At 45.8% G+C, this 21,603-nt stretch overlaps 1 protein-coding gene across 5 annotated transcripts in view; it reads right to left on the bottom strand.

Moving 5' to 3' along the window:
- Positions 1-21,603, bottom strand: part of LOC105480260 (insulin degrading enzyme) — a 139,180-nt gene that overhangs the window by 110,837 nt on the left and 6,740 nt on the right. For 2 of the 5 annotated variants that reach the window (XM_011738844.3, XM_011738854.3), the window contains exon 1: positions 10,863-11,035. The exons of 1 other annotated variant lie outside the window; for it this stretch is intronic. In XM_011738844.3, the coding sequence (XP_011737146.1) occupies positions 10,863-10,960 (98 nt within the window). In that variant the 5' untranslated portion in view covers positions 10,961-11,035. Of the gene's footprint in view, positions 1-10,629; positions 10,651-10,862; positions 11,036-21,603 lie in introns of those variants that run through there. 2 more of the 5 variants (XM_011738886.3, XM_011738870.3) reach the window with 2 other exon arrangements.

The following is a 21,603-nucleotide window of genomic DNA, read 5'->3' as shown; positions in this document are numbered from 1 at the left end:
TCCAACCTGGGCAACAGAGCAAGACTCCATCTCAAAAAAAAAACCAAACCCCCAAAAAGGATGCCAAAACAATTCAATGAGGAAAGACTAGTCTTTTCAACAAACAGTACTGGATATCCACATGTAAAAAGGTGAAGTTGGACTCTTACCTCACACCATATATATAAACTAACTCAAAATAGATCAAAGACTTCCATGTAACAGCTAAATAATTAAATAATACAACTCTTTTTTTCTTTTTTTTTTTTTTTTTGAGACAGTTTTGCTCTTGTTGCCCAGGTTAGAGTGCAAAGGGGTGATCTCAGCTCACTGCAACGTCCACCTTCCAGGTTCAAGTGATTCTCCTGTCTCAGCCTCCTGAGTAGCTGGGATTACAGACGCCTGTCACTACGCCTGGCTAATTTTGGGTATTTTTAGTAGAGACGGGGTTTCACCATGTTGGCCAGGCTGGTCTCGAACTCCTGACCTCAGGTGATCTGCCCACCTCGGCCTCCCAAAGTGCTAGGATTACAGGTGTGAGCCACCACGCCTAGCCAATAATACAAATATTAAAAGAAAATTTAAGAGTAAATCTTTGTGCCAGCTACTTGGGTGCCTGAGACAGGAGAATCACTTCAAGCCGTGAGGCGGAGGCTACAGTGAGCTGAGATCAGGCCACTACACTCCAGCCTGGCAACAGAGCGAGACTCCATCTCAAAAAAAAAACCCCAAAACTTAAAGTCTCAGATTCATGAAGCTAGGAAGTTTAAAGATGATCTGGTCCCCTCTCACCCACCTCTGCCAAAAAAACACATGAGTCTAGGTGTGGTGGCTCACGCCTGTAATCCCAACACTTTGAGGGGCCAAGGTGGGCGGATCACCTGAGGTCAGGAGTTCGAGACCAGCCTGGCCAACATGGTGAAACCCCATCTCTACTAAAAATACAAAATTAGCTGGGCATGGTGGCACATGCCTGTAGTCTCAGCTACTTGGGATACTGAGGGAGAGAACTGCTTGAACCTGGGAGGCGGAGGTTGCAGTGGGTCAAGATCGCGCCACTGCACTCCAGCCTGGGTGACAGAGAGAGACTCCGTCTCAAAAAAAGAAAAAAGAAAGAAAAATTAGCTGGGGCATGGTGGCGGGCGCCTATAATCGCAGCAACTCGGGAGGCTGAGGAATGAGAATTGCTTGAACTCAGGAGGCAGAGGTAGCAGTGAGCGCCACTGCACTCCAGCCTAGGCAACAGAGCGACACTCTGTCTCAAAAAAAAAAAAAAAAAAAAAAAGGAAGAAATGGTATTTGTTATTTTCTCAAGACTCCATCCTCCCCAAAATCTCTTTGGCTAGAAGTTCGGACTATTTCACTTCTGATGTCATCTTCCACCTCTCTAACACCCAACCTCTCCAACTATGTTTCCTTCTTATCCCTAAATGTAAGCATTGTCAAGGCTGGCCCCTTCCCCACCACATCTGAACATAGATTATTTTTCCTATATCCATCCATGTCTGTGTCTTCAACTCTATGCTCAGATTTAGGAAATCAGCTCAGACCTTCTTACCAAGTTGCAGTCATATTTCAAATGCTTCCTGCAGATCTCCCCTTGGCTATCCAGTAATCACTTCAGACTCAATATCAGCAACTACCATGTATATTATTCCTAAAAATATCTCCCTGTTTTAATATCCCCATCTCTACTAAAGATGCCGTGCTACCTCTAGGAAGAAGATAATATAATGGTCACCCCTGAGGTTCTTGAGTGAGCCCAGCTGAATTCATATCTTGCTAAGCCACTTATTAGCTGTGTGTCCTTGAGCAAGTTAACCTCTTTGAGCTTCAATATCCTTATCTGAAAGAAAAAAAAAAAAAACACCACCACCACCACTCTCCCACAGAATTCCTGTTGCCATTAAAGACAACGACACATGCAGCCAGGTGCAGTGGCTCACGGCTGTAATCCCAGTACTTTGGGAGGCCAACGTAAGTGGACTGCTTGAACCGAGGAGTTTGAGACCAGTCTGGGCAACATGACGAAACCCTGTCTCTACAAAAAAAAAAAAAAATCCCCCCAAAATTAGCCAGGTATGGTGGTATGTGCCGAGTTCCAGCTACTAGTCCCAGCTACTTGGGGAACATGGGAGTACTGAGGTGGCAGGAGAATCACCTGAGCCGGGAGAGGTCGAGGCTGCAGTGAGGCCTGATCACACCACTGCACTCCACCTAGGGGCGACAGAGTGAGAGTGACTGTTTCTCACACATACACATACACGCACGCACGCACGCACGACATATGCAAAGCTCCTAATAAAATGCATAAACTGGGGTTATTATAAGTGAAATAAGCCAGGCACAGAAAGACAGACATCACATGTTCTTATTTGTGGGATCTAAAAATCAAAACAACTGAACTCATGGAGATAGAGTAGCGATGGTTACCAGAGGCTGGGAAGGGTAGTGGATGGTTGAGGGCAGGTGGGGATGGTTAATGGGTACCAAAGAAAAAAAAAAAAAAAAAAGACCTAGTATTTGATACCACAATAGGGTGACTATAATCAACAATAATTTAATTGCACATTTCAAAATAATTAAGCGAGTTTAATTGGATTGTTTGTAACAAAGAATAACTGCTTGAGGGGATGACTACCTCCCACCCAAAGAAGCATTAACATATAATAGGCATTCAATAAATATTAGCTACTAAATCTTTTAAAATAAAACATTATCAGCGGCAGCAACAGCATTACAGCTGAATCCACTTAGACCCCAGCACAGGTCAGACTTGTTCTACGCTCCCTATGGGAGCTGAGGGTAATAGCCAGCCCAAAAGTGCCTACAAGACTGTGCCCCACTGCTGTACCCAATCAACCTGTTCTTTTGGTATGCCTTTGGAAAACCTGCCACCTGCCAGGCAGGACAAACATCTCACATAGCTGAACTTCCCAGAGCTGGGTCTCCCCCACGAGAGTTTTCCCTACCCTGGTGGCCCTTCCTAGACTCAAAGTCACTCCGGCTCAAGATCTCAGGCTTCTCTGACTCCCCCATCATCCCTATACCCAATCAATAGCTAAACCCTGCTGAATCCTTCTTGCACATGTCTTCTGCAGACACTCTTCTTTCCCTGTCATTTGTACTACCTTCTTCATCCCTCAGTCTCCGCCTGCATTTCAAACTGTGCTTACAAAAAACAGCCAGATTAATTATCCTAAAACATAGCTTTCATATGTCACTCTATTGCTCAAAAAGTATCTGAGGTTCTCTACATCCAATAGGACAAAATTTCACTTTCCTTTGCTGATATTGTGAATTTCCCTACTTCTGCACCTTTGCTAATACTATTCCTTCTATCTAAAACATTTTCTCTTCTGGTTGTGGTGGCTTATGCCTGTAATCACAGCACTTTGGGAGGCAGAGGCAGGAGGATTGCTCGAAGCCAGGAGTTAGAGACCAGTATGGACAACATAGCAATATCCTGCCTCTACAGAAATTTAAAAAATTAGCCAGGCGGCTGGGCGCGGTGGCTCAAGCCTGTAATCCCAGCACTTTGGGAGGCCGAGACGGGCGGATCACGAGGTCAGGAGATCGAGACCATCCTGGCTAACATGGTAAAACCCCGTCTCTACTAAAAATACAAAAAAAAAAAAAAACTAGCCGGGCGAGGTGGCGGGCGCCTGTAGTCCCAGCTGCTCAGGAGGCTGAGGCAGGAGAATGGCGTGAACCCGGGAGGTGGAGCTTGCAGTGAGCTGAGATCCGGCCACTGCACTCCAGCCTGGGTGACAGAGCGACACTCCGTCTCAAAAAAAAAAAAAAAAAATTAGCCAGGCATGGTGGCACAAGTCTGTAGTCCTAGCTACTCAGGAGGCTGAGGTGAGAGGATCACTTGACCTCAGGAGTTCAAGGCTGCAGTGAGCTTTGATCGTGCCACCACATTCCAGCCTGGGTGACAGAGTGAGATCCTGTCTCCAAAAAACAAAACGTTTTCTCAACTCTCCTTCTTTGTTCATCCAAATTCAATATTTCCTTCAAAGACTCTTGCTCAAACCCTGCGTTCTCTGCCAAGTTCTCCCCAATCTTACTAGTAGCAGAGTGTTCTCAGCAGAGGGAAAACAGTGCAAATGATCTGAGGTAAGAGCAAGTCAAGCAAGGAGACCAGTGTGACTCATACTGTTGAGTAGGAAGTTTATTACTTAAACCTAAAATTTGAGGGAGAGGTTCTGGCTAGACAAATACATTTGGAAGTTGTCAGAATATAGATTAGGCCTATCTTTTTTTTTTTGGTTTTTTTTTGTTGTTTTTTTTTTGAGACGGAGTCTTGCTCTGTCGCCCAGGCTGGAGTGCAGTGGCCGGATCTCAGCTCACTGCAAGCTCCGCCTCCCGGGTTCACGCCATTCTCCTGCCTCAGCCTCCCGAGTAGCTGGGACTACAGGCGCCCACCACCTCGCCTGGCTATTTTTTTGTATTTTTTTAGTAGAGACGGGGTTTCACCGTGTTAGCCAGGATGGTCTCGATCTCCTGACCTCGTGATCCACCCGTCTCGGCCTCCCAAAGTGCTGGGATTACAGGCTTGAGCCACCGCGCCCGGCCAGATTAGGCCTATCTTACAGAATGTCTGCGATGATCGATATGATACCGGGGCATATTTGCATGACTGCCATTCAGCAATGAACTCATACATCTTTATGAATGATGTTAAATGAATGTTAAATGAAAAAAAGTAACTCAGAGAAGAAAAGTTTGTACTAAAGGTCAAAAGCAATAAAACTAAACAATATACTACCTAAGAAGTATTAAATGTGATAAAGCTATAAAGAAAACTAAGGAAATTGTTATCCAAATATAGAACAGTACAGCCAGGTGCAGTGGCCCACGCCTGTAATCCCAGCACTTTGGGAGGCTGAGGTGGGTGGATTACCTGAGGTCAGGGGTTTAAGACCAGCCTGGGCAACGTGGTGAAACCCCATCTCTACTAAAAATACAAAAATTAGCCATGCACGGTGGTGCACGCCTATAGTCTCAGCTACTTGGGAGGCTGAGGCAGGAGAATCGTTTGAAGCCGGGAGGCAGAGGTTGCAGTGAGCGGAGATCGCACCACTATACTCCAGCCTGGGCAACAAGGCCAGACTCTTTCTCAAAATAATAATAATAATACCTCTACAGGGGAGGAATAGAGTTACAACTGGGCAGGTGAGCACAGACAGGTTCAAAGTTGCTGGAAATGTTCTATTTCCTAAAGTAGATGGTACACAGGTGTTTTGTTTTTCTTCTTTGTCCTATATACTCGGGCTTGTACAATATTAAATAAGAGAGTAGAAAAACAAGAAGCAATATATAAACCTCAAACAGATGTTTCACAATGTTTTTAATAATTATTAAATTGAGAAAAAGGAAGAGTAATTTTGTGACCTGTATAACAAGGCCTAAAAATAAGAAAGGATTTAGTCATATAAAGAAAAGAGAGAAAGGGCATCTCGGAATTGGGAATGAATAGGTCATGTAAAAGGAGACAGCAAATTGGTAAGTCTGACTGGAGAAGAGTTAGGCTGAAAAGTTGGGCTAAGGCCAGCCAACAGAATGCTTACATGCTGGGTCAAGAAGTTTGAACTTGATCTTGAAATAGTGCAGAACCACTGGTGATCTTTAGGCAAGACAACAGCTTGGGAAAAGTGATTTATTAATCTGACAGTGATGATAAGAATCAACTAGTAGGGAGACAGAAGGCTGGAAAAGTCAGTTCTAAAACCTGTTCAGGTGAGATAATCTCACTGATGTAAGATGTTACTGAAGATGATCATGTTCTGAACGAGGATGGTGATGAGGGTCAAGATCACTCCAAGAAACTTTAGGAGTCTTTAAGATGAAAGACTCAGGAGGATTGGGTCTTGGGAATAGGCAATGAGGGAAAAAGATTCAAAGATTTTCAAACTAAACTGAAAAAAATGATAATACCAACATCACAAAACTAAGGACTCTGCAGAGAAAAATCATTCTGAAAAAAGACCATTAATCAATTAAGTTATGCAATAAATATGTACTGAGTACCTACTATGTGTCAGGCAGAGTGTGATGCCTTCCCTTCAGAAAGCAGCTTGTGAGTCCTACTTTAAAGTTACGTTGCCGGGCGCGGTGGCTCATGCCTGTAATCCCAACACTTTGGGAGGCCGAGGCAGGTGGATCACGAGGTCAGGAGATAGAAACCATCCTGGCTAACACCGTGAAACCCCGTTTCTACTAAAAACACACAAAAAAATTAGCCGGGTGTGGTGGCGGGCACCTGTAGTCCCAGCTACTCAGGAGGCTGAGGCAGGAGAATGGCGTGAACCTGGGAGGTGGAGCTTGCAGTGAGCCGAGATCGTGCCACTGCACTCCAGACTGGGCAACAGAGCGGAGACTGTCTCAAAAAATAAAATAAAATAAAATAAAACAATAAAAATAAAAAATAAAAGGCCGGGCGCGGTGGCTCAAGCCTGTAATCCCAGCACTTTGGGAGGCCGAGACGGGCAGATCACGAGGTCAGGAGATCGAGACCATCCTGGCTAACACTGTGAAACCCCGTCTCTACTAAAAAATACAAAAAACTAGCCGGGCGAGGTGGCGGGCGCCTGTAGTCCCAGCTGTAATCTCAGCTACTCTGGAGGCTGAGGCAGGAGAATCACTTGAACCTGGGAGGTGGAAGTTGCAGTGAGCCAAGATCCTGTCACTCTCCAGCCTGAGCGACAGAATGAGACTCAGTCTCAAAAAAAAAAAAAAAAAAAAAGTTATACCTTTAATAGGCAAAAAGAAACAAAACAGTTCTTTAAGAAGAATAAAATAATTTTGTGAGTCCCACTTTTTAAAAAAGTAATCTGTATTGTGATTAAAAAAAATACTAAGTTGTTTTTCAAAATTAATTGAAAGAAACAAAACATAAGAGTGGAGGTGTCAGCCGGGCGCCGTGGCTCAAGCCTGTAATCCCAGCACTTTGGTAGGCCGAGACGGGCGGATCACGAGGTCAGGAGATTGAGACCATCCTCGCTAACACGGTGAAACTCCGTCTCTACTAAAAAAATACAAAAAACTAGCCAGGCGAGATGGCGGGCACCTGTAGTCCCAGCTACTGGGGAGGCTGAGGCAGGAGAATGGCATAAACCCGGGAGGCGGAGCCTGCAGTGAGCTGAGATCCGGCCACTGCACTCCAGCCTGGGCCACAGAGCGAGACTCTGTCTCAAAAAAAAAAAAAAAAAAAAAGAGTGGAGGTGTCTAGTAAAGGGTCAGAGGTAAAGGAGTTTACTGTTTATTACTGAAAGCTCCTTGAGGACAAGATTTATGGCTATCTTTGCATTTACATAGTACTGGACACAGTGTGTGATCACTACAGAGTAGATATTCAAATAATGTCTAAACTAACAGAACAATGAGGACAGACTGAAGACCAGCCAACTGAGAGCTCTCCAAAACCTAACATATCTATAGAGGATCTACCCCTGTGGAAGGAAAGTGCTCTAGCCTTGTCATCCTGGCTAAAAGGTAGCCTGATCCTCTGGGTACATGTTTAGGAGATATAAAATACCAACAGAAAAACAGAAAGGAAACCAATGTTTATGAAACATATACTGGGCCTGGCACAGTGGCTCATGCCTGTAACCCCAGCACTTTGGGAGGCGGGGGGATTGCTTCAGCCCAGGAGTTTGAGACCACCCTGGGCAACACCACGAAACCCCAACTCTACCAAAAATACAAAAATTAGTTGTGGGATGGGGACGTGAGCCTGCAGTCCCAGCTACTCAGGAGGCTGAGGTGGGAGGATCGCTTGAGCCCAAGAGGTAAAGATTGCAGTGAGCTGAGATCACACCACTGCACTCCAGCCTGAGCAACAGAGTGAAACCCTGTATCGAACTTAAAAGAAAACATACTGAACTTTTCCTCCCCTATCCTGGGAAGACTGTCTTCAATCTAATTTTTTTTTTTTTTTTTTTTTTTTTTAAGACAGAGTCTCGCTTAGTCACCCAGGCTGGAGTGCAGTGACACGATCTCAGCTCACTGCAACCTCCGCCTCCTGGGTTCAAGTGATTCTCCTGCCTCAGCCTCCCGGGTTCAAGCAATTCTCCTGCCCTAGCCTCACGAGTAGCTGGGATTACAAGCGCCCACCACCACGCCCAGCTAATTTTTTTGTATTTTTAGTAGAGATGGGGTTTCACGATGTTGCCCAGGCTGGTCTTGAACTCCTGACCTCAAGTGATCCGCCCACCTCGGCCTCCCAAAGTTCTGGGATTACAGGCATGAGCCACTCCACCTGGCCTCAACCCTAACTTTCAAGACAGGCAGGATGTGTGGATCAGGTTAATTAAAGAAACTCAGCGATACCCTGTCCTTTTACACTACTAAAAGGCATTTTTCTGATTAAAAGTAGTTTAAAAGCTTGAATGTTGATAGTCCCAACTGACATACCACTCTTTCCTAAGCCTACAGAACAGGGAAATGCAAAGTAGGGCTGCCTGCAAAGTGAGATGACTGATGCCCAGGTGGCTCAAGTTGTTGCCAGGGAAATGGGCTATTATCTCCAGGTGCCCCAACAGTTCAGATAATTCCACACAGTCCCAAGTTATAAAATATGGCTGAACACAGAACAAGGAGGTTACTTTGTAAATGGATTGATTTTAAATAAATGCTTTAAGACCATCTCTGTCTCAAGAGGTTAGACCAGAAAATGAATGCCCAAATACCAGCAGAGGCAGTACTTGTGTTTGCAAGTACCTAACAGTTAAGAGCTCAGGCTCCGACGCCAGATAGACATGGGTTTTTAAATCCCTGCTCTTCCAGCAAATAGCTGTGTGGCTATCTCGGTTAAGACATTCTTCCTACGATGTACAGTAGGGCTGACTGCATTCTTCAAGGTGTGAATATGTGGTAGCTTCAGACGTTAGGGCTTTCCTTCCTAAAACTATGCCCCAATCCCTTTGGTTGGACCTGTATTTTCCTTAAAAGCCTCACTCACTCATTTTAGGCTAGAGCTTTCCAGCTGGCTCATCTCATTCATTATGCTTTGAATCTCCCAAATTTCCATCTTCGAGAAAAACATATCTTGAAACTCTGGATGGTCGACTGGACTTAATAACTACAGAGAAAATGTAATTTTCACTAGAACATACAAACCACTTAGTTATATAAAACTTAAAATTGGTGCTTTCTTTAAAAATCACAAATGCTATATGCTGGAGACAGTATGAAGCTAAGCCTAGCCTATCAGTAATGAATTTAGAACAAAAGCGGACTGATCCAAAAGAGGACAAAAGGAGGCATCCTGCCTGTGCTTACCACCTGATTCTCTAAGCTCAGGGGTCTTTTGCACATTATAGGAGATTTTGTGATGTAATGGAAAACAGAGGAGAACAAGTTCCATACAGTATTCATTTGTATTAGCTTTTCTTAGTGCCCCACTGCTACTGTCCTAACACAGGCAGTAAAGACTAAGTCCCAACAGGTTTCTCTGCCTCAGGACTCTCTCCACTCCCTGACATCCTGCACACAGCCACCAAACTACTTTTCTAAACTCCCAGTTCCATCAATAACTTCCCAGCTTAAAAACTTAAGGGCTCCCTACCTACTACGCACTGGGAAAATCTCAACTAGAATTCAAGACCCAGGCCAGCATTACTCTACCGTTATAATACAGGACTTGTGTCCTCCTAATTCCCCCAGGGAAATCCTCTAAAGCTTCAACCAGACTAATCGGCTCACCGTTCCAACACAAACTGCCCGCATATCTAGGCTGGATTACGCCCACGGCAGCCCTCACTCCAATCTTTCCGCCATTTCTTGCAAAGCCAGCCTACCCCCCACTTTTCTATCTCTACCTCCACACATTACCCATACTACTCATCTTCTGACCCTCATCAACACACCCTTTTAGCTATCTCAATTCCCGTGGCATCCCAGTCCGCTCCAATCAAATCAAAGTTCCTTGGAAGGCACACACATACTTTACATAGAGGGTCCATCACAGTGCCCTGCACTTAGTAGGTGCTGGCTATTTCTGATTAAAACCAGGAGAGGTTCAAATAATGTTTCTAGGGAGGGCAAGATAATACTGCCTATCCTCTTCCATTCGTAGTAAAAAATATTCAACGTTCACTACAAGCCTGAAAAAGCCTAGCGTACGCAGATCAACGGTGAAGTGGAGAGCACGCCACTGGATGGCAAAAAACCTGGGTCCTAATCCTGATTTTGCCACAATCTCGGCAATTGTCGGGAAATCAAGCCATCTCTCGGAGCCCCGGTCGTCTCCGAGCAAAACAAGGGAGCTGCTGTAGAGGATCCCGAGGTATCTTTCGGCTCCTAAATGTCCCCTGATAGGAAACCCCACACTCTTCTTCTCACTAAGGCGGGAGGCTGACAAACTTTTTTTTCCCAGCGCGGGCATTCCACACGGTCCTGGAAACTCAGTGCCCGGAGGAAAGGGCAGGGCTGCGGGCAAGGTAAGAAGCGGTCCCCCAAAAGTCGCCGGATTCCTTTACCCCACGGCTCGAGTCCGCCTCAGGTTCCCGGCCCCCTCACAGGCGGACTCCGGCAGAGTGACGCGGCGCGGCTCCCGGGTGCAGGCCGGGTGACTCTGTCCGCCCCCGCGCCCCCACACTACTGGCACACGCCCCGTGGCCCCGGGTAACGGCCCCGGTCCCTCACCAGCCCGAGGGACGTCCCCGACTCTGGACCAGGCCTCTGGCTCCCGCCTGGCCAGCCGCTCTTCCGGGCCCTGGGGCGGCCTCAGCGTGGCAGTCCGGGCCCCAGGCCGGCGGGACGGGCGGCGTGAGGGGCAGCGGCGGCGGCTTTAAGTGCTGAATCACCACTTTGCAACCCGAGCGCCAAACCACCGTGACCCACGGGGCCCGAGGCCCCGGGCGCTCCATTCCACTTACCCACACAGGCGCTCCGGGGGCGGCAGGCGGGCGCCGAAGACTGAGCGGAAGGTGCTGGGCAGCGCGGGGTGCCGAAGCCACGCTAGCCGGTACCGCATTAGCCAGCGCAGTCGCCGGGATCACCGCGAACGCTTCCTGCTTGCGCTTCGAGCCGGCCCTGCGCACTGCGCATGCTCTAGCCGCCGCGCCGCGCGGTCTCCCGGGAGCTGCAGGGAGGCAGCCGCTCCGGGTTTTGCCTGGAGCCGGACGGGGCGAAGACGCTAGCGAGGACGTTGGGGACGGCGGCCTGCCGAGGCCTGAGATGGCAGGCTGGTGGGACGGGCGTCTGGCCGGGGCGCTTTAGGAGCCAGCACCCAGACTTTCCCAGGCGGGGAGGGTCCCAGCTAGGTCCCACCGGCCGCACTTGTGAGGGTGGCGAGGTGTCTGGCTGTGAGGGAGCAAGGGGCCGTTCATGAAAACAGTGAGGGCACACGGGGCCATGTTTTCTGAGGCACCCCCACTGACTAGCGTGCCGGACCCTGCAGGTGTCGGAACTAGGTTCCTGGTCTCGGCGGCTTCACAGAAAATGAATCCGCGGCGGGCGCGCGGCTCGCGGGCTCCCTCTAGAGCGCGGTGGGGACGTGGACCGCGAAGGCACAGATGCGCTGGAGACCAGGCTGGAGTGCGACGTGGGGGAAATTCAGACGCAGGGTTCCGCGGTAGAGAGGTCAGGACCCAGGGGGACGTTTCCATCCTTGGGGAAGCTAGCAGGTCTCTTAAGAAGAAGGTGCGGATGGGACGGGCGCCACAGCAAAACAAGGCTTCAGATCCAGAGTAGAAACTACTACTCTTACTAGTACTCCGTACTAGGAATACTACTAGTGTCAGTCGGCTTCAGTCGTTCCTTTTTAAACAAAGAATTTTCTCCCCAGTGGGAAAGAATGCTTTGCACCCACGAACAGCCTAATAGTTGTTATGGATCTAACTTTCCATAATACCTTATGGGAGTCTTTAAGGAAGAATGCGATTATGGATGGTAACTTCCCAGCTTAAGTACTTTTAGGTTTCTGATTGGTAGACCAAAGACTGCAACCAAAAACAGTGTCCTTAGTCCAAGTATTGCTTTAAATGGGAATTCAGTAGGAGGATTCCTTAATCAAGTTGATGCTTTATCGAAGGCGTACCCACGGTCTTTTTAACAATGCAGTTTCACCTAAAGGCAAACCTTTGGATGAAAACAGGTAAAAAATTATGGCAAGCCTCCTAGTGGGGTTTGCAAGTGCGTGGTTTTAAGAATCTTTAAATTACCAGTCCCAATGCAGAGTAGCCAATCGCCTTGAAGCAGCTCCTCTGAGAGTGTAAATGCAGACTTTCTGAATACATCTATGCTCCATTAATGGAATCTATAAATGAACTGGGTAAAGGGTAGATTCAGACTTGGAGGGCTTGAAACATATACAATTTGGGGGACCTCTTTGAGACATAAAATACAAATTATAAATACAGAATTAGCAGTCAAAAGATTACTATAGAGAGAAAATACATCACAACAAATACTGGAGACTTGGAGGTTAGTACCTTTTTTTTCCCTGAGATCTCTTTAGGCTATTTATTAGAAATGTTTATATAAAAATGCTTCCAGATGGCCAGGCGTGGTGGCTCATGCCTGTAATCCCAGCACTTTGGGAAGCCAAACTGGGCGGATCACGAGGTCAGGAGTTCGAGACCAGCCTGACCAACATGGTGAAACCCCGTCTCTACTAAAAATACAAAAATCAGCTGGGCGTGGTGGCACGCACCTGTAATCCCAGCTACTCAGGAGGCTGAGGCAGGAGAATCACTTGAACCTGGGAGGCGGAGGTTGCAGTGAGCTGAAATCACATCACTGCACTCCAGCCTGGGCAACAAAATGAGAGCTTCTAGACAACTGGCTTTCCCTCTACAAATCCCAGTTTGGAGCCTGTGCAAGTGAGCAGCCCTGAAGTTTAAACTTCATTGGCTTCATGATAAATTTCCCTCTGGTTGAAGTGGATGTCCTGGATAAGAAAGAATAATATTAATATAGTCTCATAACTATCGTCTCAATAAAAAGGAGGTGGATGGAAAGAAAAGTAACAATTTTGAGGGTCTACTCTATGTCTGACATTGTACATTGATCCTTCATTAGTCATCATGACCACCCTCTGTAATGGATATTTCCCCACCTACCAGAGATGAGGAAGCTGTGGCAGAGAGAGGTTAAGTAACTTGCCAACAATTGGACAAAAAGAGTGGAGTTGTAATTTGAACTCGGGACTGTCTGATTCCGAAAGCTGTGATTCGCTCATCTCATTTATGACTTGACAAATGTTTGTTGAATTCCTTACAGATACCAGGTACTATAAAGGTGCTGGGGATACAGCAGTGGACAAAAAAGACAAAAGTTTCTGTCTTGATGGAGCTTACCTTCTAGCTGTTGGGAAAAACAGATAATAATCAAGTAAGTGAGTAAGTGATATGAAGGAACAGGTGGTCAGGAAAGGCCCCTCTGAGGAAGTGACATTCAAGCAGACCCCAGAATGATGAGAAAAAGTAGGAAATGTGAAGATCTGGGGTATAATCTTTCCCACTCTCACTCAAACAAGTATAAGGTGTAAATCACCTAGACAACTTTTTTTTCTTTTCTTTTTTTTAGACGGAGTCTCGCTCTGTTGCCAGGCTGGAGTGCAGTGGTGCGATCTCGGCTCACTGCAACTTCCACCTCCCGGATTCAAGCGATTCTCCTGCCTCAGCCTCCAGAGTAGCTGGGACTACTGGCGCGTGCCACCATGCCCAGGTAATTTTTGTATTTTTAGTAGAGACGGGGTTTCATCATGCTGGCCAGGATGGTCTCGATCTCTTGACTTCATGATCCCCCTGCCTCGACCTCCCAAAGTGCTGGGATTATAGGTGTGAGCCACCATTCCCGGCCTACAACTTTTTTAGAGGCATAAAAAGTAATGTGCTGAAGTCATTCTTTGCCTTAGGAAAACTAGACACATATTCAAATATAAGTACTCTGATATACTAGAAGCCAAATATTAGTGTTATTAGTGTTCATCTGTGCTGTAGGTTCCTTCCATTAGTTCAGATAGAATAGAGTTCACCATAGAGCTGAGTCAGGAGTTCCTAATGAATTGAAAGAAAAAAAAACTTAAAAAGGAAGCCCAGTGGTGACAGATTGACATTTATTTCCTAATTGGTAATGTTCAGAAAAATAATATTTTTTGTCCCCCTGGATGTTTTAGCAGAGGAAAGAAAAAGAATTTTTTTTTTTTTTTTTTTTTTTTGAGACGAAATTTCTCTCTTTTCACCCAGGCTGGAGTGCAATGGCATGATCTTGGCTCGCCGCAACCTCTGCCTCCCGAGTTCAAGCGATTCTCCTGCCTCAGCCTCCCAGGTAGCTGGGATTACAGGCATGCACCACCATGCCCAGCTAATTTTTATATGCTTAGTAGAGACGGGGTTTCTCCATGTTGGTCAGGCTGGTCTCCAACTCCTGACCTCAGGTGATTTGCCTGTCTCGGCCTTGCAATGTGCTGGGATTACAGGCGTGAGCCACCACGCCCGGCCAATAATTTTTTTTTTTTTTTTAATAGGCTGGGTACAGTGGCTCACACCTGTAATCCCAGCTCTTTGGGAGGCTGAGGCAGGTGAATCACTTGAGGTCAGGAGTTGGAGACCAGCCTAGCCAACATGGTGAACCCTGTCTCTACAAAAAAATTTAAAAATTAGCTGGGCATGACAGTGTGCACCTGTAGTCCCAGTTACTCAGGAGGCTGAGGCACAAGAATCGCTTGAACCTGGGAGGCAGAGGTTTCAGTGAGCTGAGATCGTGCTGCTGCACTCCAGCCTAGGTAACAGAGTGAGACCCTGTCTCAAAAATAAAACTTAAAAATGTCTTTTGAGGCTGGGCATGGTGGCTCACGCCTGTAATCCCAGCACTTTGGGAGGCCAAGGCAGGCAGATCACCTGAGGTTGGGAGTTCGAGACCAGCCTGACCAACATAGAGAAAACCCATCTCTACTAAAAATACAAAATTAACTGGGCACGGTGGCGCATGCCTGTAATCCCAGCTATTCGCAAGGCTGAGGTGGGAGAATTGTTTGAACCCAGGAGGCAGAGGTTGCAGTGAGCCGAGATCAAGCCATTGCACTCTAGCCTGGGTGACAAAAGTGAAACTCCATCTCAAAAAAAAAAATGTTTTTTGAACTAATCTAGCCTATTGTTATATATTCAAAATCAAAATCTGAATTCTGAATCCACCAACTCAAAATTTTGTACAAATAGCTAAAGAGAAAACATACCTAGGTAGTTAATAACAAAGGAAAATTTAAAGTTAGGGCCAACGCGGTGGCTAATGCCTATAATCCCAACAATTTGGGAAGCAGAGGTGAGAGGATGCTTGAGCCCAGGAGTTCAAGACCAGCTTTGGCAACATAGTCAGGCCTTGTCTATATAAAAAAATAAAAATAAAAAAAATTAGGCAGCAGGTGCAGTAGCTCATGCCTGTAATACTAGCACTTTGGGAGGCCAAAACAGGAGGATCACTTGAGCTTAGGAGTTCAAGACCAGCCTGGGCAACACAGGCCTCATCTCTATTTAAAATAAAGATAAAATCAAAACAGAATAAAAAATTAGCCGGGCATGGTGGTGGATGCCTGTGGTCCCAACTACTCTGGATGTTGAGGTGGGAGGATGGCTTGAGCCCGGGAGGTGGAGGTTGCAGTGAGCCAAAATCATGCCACTGTATTCCAGCCTGGGCAAGACAGCCAGACCTTGTGTCAAACAATAATTCTTACAAGACCTTAAACATTTTTCATAAACATCATTTTTATTTGTATTATTTTTTTAAGGCTCTTGAGCAACACCAATTCTTTAATGAACAGCTGAGGAACATTGATTTTAGCCATCTATTTTTCTCAAAAGAAAAATGTCTCAAGAGACTTTTTTTTTTTTTTTTAATTGAGACAGAGTCTGACTGTCACCCAGGCTGGAGTGCAATGGCGTGGTCTTGGCTCACTGCAACCTTTACCTCCTGGGTTCAAGCAATTCTCCTACCTCAGCCTCCTGAGTAGCTAGGATTATAGGCACCCGCCACAACGCTCAGCTAATTTTTGTAGTTTTAGTAGGGACGGGGTTTCACCATGTTGGCCAGGCTGGTCTCAAACTCCTAACTTCAGGTGATCCAGCCTCCCAAAGTGCTGGGATTACAGGTGTGAGCCACTGCACCCAGCCTTTTTTATCTTTTTAAGACAGGGTCTCCCTCTGTTGCCCAGGCTGGAGTGCAGTGGAGTGATCTTGGCTCACTGCAACCTCCACCTCCTGGGTTCAAGCGATTCTCCTGCCTCAGCCTCCCAGGTAGCTGGGACTACAGGCATAAGCCACCATGCCCTGCTGGGTTTTTTGTATTTTTAGTTGAGACGGGGATTTCACCATGTTGGCCAAGCTGGTCTCGAACCCCTGACCTCAAGTGATCTGCCCGCCTTGGCCTCCCAAAGTGCTGGGATTACAGGCATGAACCACCGCACTTGGCCTTACTTTACGTGTCTTAATTTACTCATTTATCTCCCTCACTAACATGTAAATACCACAAGCATAGAAACCTGGTTGCTTATTTCTCTGGTGTATCCTCAACATTGAAAGCAAGCCCTGGGCCCATAAATATTTGTTGAATGGATAAATCGAGAGTTGTCTTCACTGTGTGTAGAAAATATGAATTATAGATACTGCTCATAAAGTAACTCAAATTTACCTTTAAGGGCTAGCAAAGATGAGTCATTTAGGAAAACTTTTAACAAACAAATTTATAATTAATCACTTATCTATAAAACATTTTTAAAAATTCATGTTGCTTTTAGGTATTTTATTACCATAGTATCATACTTAAAACTAATATACATTTTAAAACTTTTTATTGGGAGGGGCACGGTAGCTCACGCCTGTAATCCCAACACTTTGGGAGGCCGAGGTAGGTGGATCACCTGAAGTCGAGAGTTGGAGACCAGCCTGACCAACATGGAGAAACCCCGTCTCTACTAATACAAAATTAGCCACGCGTGGTGGTGCATGCCTGTAATCCCAGCTACTCAGGAGGCTGAGGCAGGAGAATTGCTTAAACCTGGGAAGTGCAGATTGCAGTGAGCTGAGATAGTGCCATTGCACTCCAGCCTGGGCAACAAGAGCAAAACTGTGTCTCAAAAAGAAAGAAAAAAGAGAAAACTTTGTATTATGGAACAAGTAATCAAACATATACAAAAGAAAAGAAAATCATATTACTATTCCAGGCAAAATATGATTTTAGAATTCTATAGCCCAACAATGTCAACATAGATTCTGTCATTTAGGATAAAAACATTTTGAAAAATACAGTTTTAGAATTCCACAGCCAACAATGTCAATAATAAATACCCTAGGCATCCATTCATTATTCAGCTTCCATAATTACCAGTTTATGGCCAATATTGTTCTATCTTTTCCTCCAACTCCTTCAACCTCCACTAAATTGTTCTGAACCAAATACCGGGCATTATATTATTAATATTTCATCTCAGTATTTCAGTATATGTCTCAAAGGACTTAAAGAAAATCCACAGGCAGGCTGGGCGCGGTGGCTCACGCCTGTAATCCCAGCACTTTGGGAGGCCGAGACGGGCCGAGACGAGGTCAGGAGATCGAGACCATCCTGGCTAGCACAGTGAAACCCCGTCTCCACTAAAAAATACAAAAAAATTAGCCAGGCGAGGTGGCGGGCGCCTGTAGTCCCAGCTACTCGGGAGGCTGAGGCAGGAGAATGGCGTGAACCTGGGAGGCGGAGCTTGCAGTGAGCTGAGATCCGGCCACTGTACTCCAGCCTGGGCGACAGAGCGAGACTCCGTCTCAAAAAAAAAAAAAAAAGAAAAAAAAAAAAAAGAAAATCCACAGGCACGAACATACCTAAAACATTAACATAATTATTTAATATCATCAAATATCTAGTCAGTGTTCCTACTTTCCTGAGTGTTCCCACTTTCCTGATTGCCTCAAATATTTCTTTTTCACAATGGGTTTGTTCAAATCAGGATCCAAATAAGAACAAAACACTTCATTTGATTAACATGTTTCTTTTTTTTGTTTGTTTTGTATCTTTTGAAGATTATCTTTTTCTGAAGAGTTTATTGAAGTATTGCAAACAGAAAAGTAAACAAGTGATAAGTGTACAGCTCAGTGAATTTTCAGAAACTGAACACATCCCTGTAAACACACCCAGAAGCTCTGCCTTATTCTCCCTTTCAGTCACTGTCACCCCAAGGGTAACCACTAACCTGATTTCTAACACAATAAATTAGTTTTGCCTGGTTTACAGTTTAATGTAAATGCACTCATACAGTATATACTCTTTTGGGTCTGGCTTTCTTTCACTATCTGGTGAGATTTAGCCACATTTTTTAGAATAATTTTTGTTTGTTCACTTTCTTTTCTTTTTCTTTCTTTCTTTTTTCTTTTTTTTTTTTTTTTTTGAGACAGAGTCTTGTTCTGTTGCCCAGGCTGGAGTGCAGCATCATGATCTCAGCTCACTGCAACCTCTGCCTTTCAGGTTCAAGTGATTCTCCTGCCTCAGCCCAAGTAGCTGGGATTACAGGGGCCCACCACCACGCCCTGCTAATTTTTTTTTTTTTTTTTTTAGTAGAAACTGGGTTTCACAATGTTGGTCAGGCTGGTCTTGGATTCCTGACCTCAGATGATCCTCTCGCCTCAGCCTCCCAAAGTGCTGGGATTACAGACATGAGCCACCATGCCGGCCTGTTTGATCTTTTTTTTTTTTTTTGAGATGAAGTCTCACTCTGTCACCAGGCTGGAGTGCAGTGGTACAATCTTGGCTCACCACACCCTCCAATTCCCTGGTTCAAGCAATTCTCCTGTCTCAGCCTCCTGAGTAACTGGGATTACAGGCACGCGCCACCATGCCCAGCTAATTTTTTGTGTTTTTAGTAGAGACGGGGTTTTCACTGTGTTAGCCAGGATGGTCTTGATCTCCTGACCTCAGGTGATCCACCTGCGTTGGCTTCCCAAAGTGCTGGGATTATAGGCATAAGCCAACGCGCCCGGCCCATAGCTTGTCAATTCTAAATCTTTTTTAATCCACAGGTTTATACCTCTTATTTTTTATTTATTTATTTATTTATTTTTGTTTGTTTTTTTGAGATGGAGTCCTGCTCTATCACCCAGGCTAGATAGAATGCAGCAGCAGGATGTCAGCTCACTGCAACCTTTGCCTCCCAGGTTCAAGAGATTCTCCTGCCTCAGCCTCCTGAGTAACTGGGATTGCAGGTGCGTGCCACCATGCCTGGCTAATTTTTGTATTTTTAGTAGAGATGGGGTTTCACCATATTGGTCAGGCTGGTCTCGATCTCCTGACCTCAAGTGATCCACCTGCCTCAGCCTCCCAAAGTACTGGGCTTATAGGTGTGAGCCACCGCGCCTAGCCAATTTTTGTATTTTTTTAATAGAGATGGGGTTTCACCATATTGGTCAAGCTGGTCTTAAACTCCTGACAGGTGATCCACCCACCTTGGCCTTCCAAAGTGCTAGAATTACAGGCGTGAGCCACTGTGCCTGGCCTCCTCTCTCTCCTCTTTTTTATTTTGCAATTTATTTCTCAAAGGAGTTGAGTCATTTATCCTGTAGTGTTCCCAATGTTCTAAATTTTGCTGACTGTATTCTTTTTCTTTTTATTTTTTTGAGACGGAGTTTCACTCTTGTTGCCCAGGCTGGAGTGCAATGGAGTGACCTCGGCTCACTATAACCTCCGCCTACTGGGTTCAAGCGATTCTCCTGCCTCAGTCTCCTGAGTAGATGGGATTACAGGCGTGCACCACCACGCTTGGCTAATTTTTTTGTATTTTTTAGTAGAGATGGGGTTTCACCACGTTGCCCAGGCTGGTCTCAAACTCCTGACCTCAAGTGATCCACCCACCTCAGCCTCACAAAGTGCTGGGATTACAGGTGTGAGCCACCGTGCCTGGCAGGGCAGGACTTTTTAAATTCATTTTTGTGACTATCACAGGATATGCACCTAAGCTCAGTAAACAGTTGTTGAGTAATTAAAACTAACTAAAGGTGTGTTTTTTTGTTTTTTTGAGACGGAGTCTCGCTCTTTCCCCCAGGCTGGAGTGCAGTGGCACAATCTCAGCTCACTGCAAGCCCTGCCTCCCGGGTTCATGCCATTCTTCTGCCTCAGCCTCCCGAGTAGCTGGGACTACAGGCACCCGCCACCACACTAATTTTTTTTGTACTTTTAGGAGAGACAGGGTTTCACCGTGTTAGCCAGGATGGTCTCGATCTCCTGACCTCATGATCCACCTGCCTTGGCCTCCCTAAGTGCTGTGATTACAGGCATGAGCCACTGTGCCTGGCCCCTGTTTTTTTTTTTTTAAGAAGATCTTGCTCTGTCACCCAGGCTGGAGCGCACCGGTATGATCAACCTCACCTCCCAGGCTCAAGTGATCCTCCCAGCTCAGCCTCCCAAGTAGCTGGGACCACAGGTGAGTGCCACTATGGCTGAAACTATTTTCATTTATTGTAGAGATGAGGTCTGGACGGTCTTGGAAGAATTCTTATGTTAAATAGAAATTCAGGATGCAAAATTCTATATTCAGGCTGAGCATAGTGGCTTACCCCTGTAATCCCAGCACTTAGGGAGGTAGAGGCAGAATGATTGCTTGAGTCCAGGAGTTCAAGACCTGCCTGGGCAACATAGTGAGACCCTGTTCTCCACAAAAAGGGGGGAAAAAGACAAAAAAAAACCCCTATATATTCAATTATGATCTCAATTATTGAAAATACATGAATAGACAACTGGAAAGAAATACATCAAAATATTAATGGTAGTAATTGCTGGGTGGTAGAAATCTACTATATATAGGAGTTCCAGAGAGAAAGAACAGACATGACAAATGAAATATTCAATGAATAATTCAAAAACATTTCCCAGACTGAAGATAACAACTTGCCAGACTGAAAAGCTCAGCCCAATTAATGAAAGTAGATGCAGACATTGGCTGGGTGCGGTGGCTCACGCCTGTAATCCCAGCACTTTGGGAGGCTGAGGTGGGCGGATCATGAGGTCAGGAGATCGAGACCATCCTGGTTAACACAGTGAAACCCTGTCTCTACTAAAAATACAAAAAATTAGCTGGGCGTGGTGGCAGGCGCCTGTAGTCCCAGCTACTTGGGAGGCTGAGGCAGGAGAATAGGGTGAACCCAGGAGGCGGAGCTTGCAGTGAGCTGAGATTGCGCCACTGCACTCCAGCCTGGGTGACAGTGCGAGACTCCGTGTCAAAAAAAAAAAAAGAAAGTAGATGCACACTAAGGCACATCATTGCAAGATTTCTTTTCTTTTCTTTTCTTTTGGTGGAGTCTTGCTCTGTTGCCCAGGCTGGAGTGCAATGGTGTAATCTTGGCTCACTGTAACCTCCACCTCCTAGGTTCAAGCGATTGTCATTGCCTCAGCCTCCCAAGTAGCTGGGATTACAGACATGTGTCACCATGCCCGGCTAATTTTTATATTTTTAGTAGAGACGGGGTTTCACCATGTTGACCAGGCTGGTGTCAAACTCCCAACTTCAGGTGATCTGCCTGCCTCGGGCTCCCAAAGTGCTGGGATTACAGGCATGAGCCACTGCGCCTGGCCTCATTGCAAAATTTCTAGTCACTAGAATGAAATTCTCAGCTATGAACAGACATAATAACCTGAATATAGATT

This window comes from Macaca nemestrina, chromosome 9 (genome assembly GCF_043159975.1).
Source record: "Macaca nemestrina isolate mMacNem1 chromosome 9, mMacNem.hap1, whole genome shotgun sequence".
Lineage (NCBI taxonomy): Eukaryota > Metazoa > Chordata > Mammalia > Primates > Cercopithecidae > Macaca > Macaca nemestrina.
This window is presented reverse-complemented; position numbering and strand designations above follow the sequence as displayed.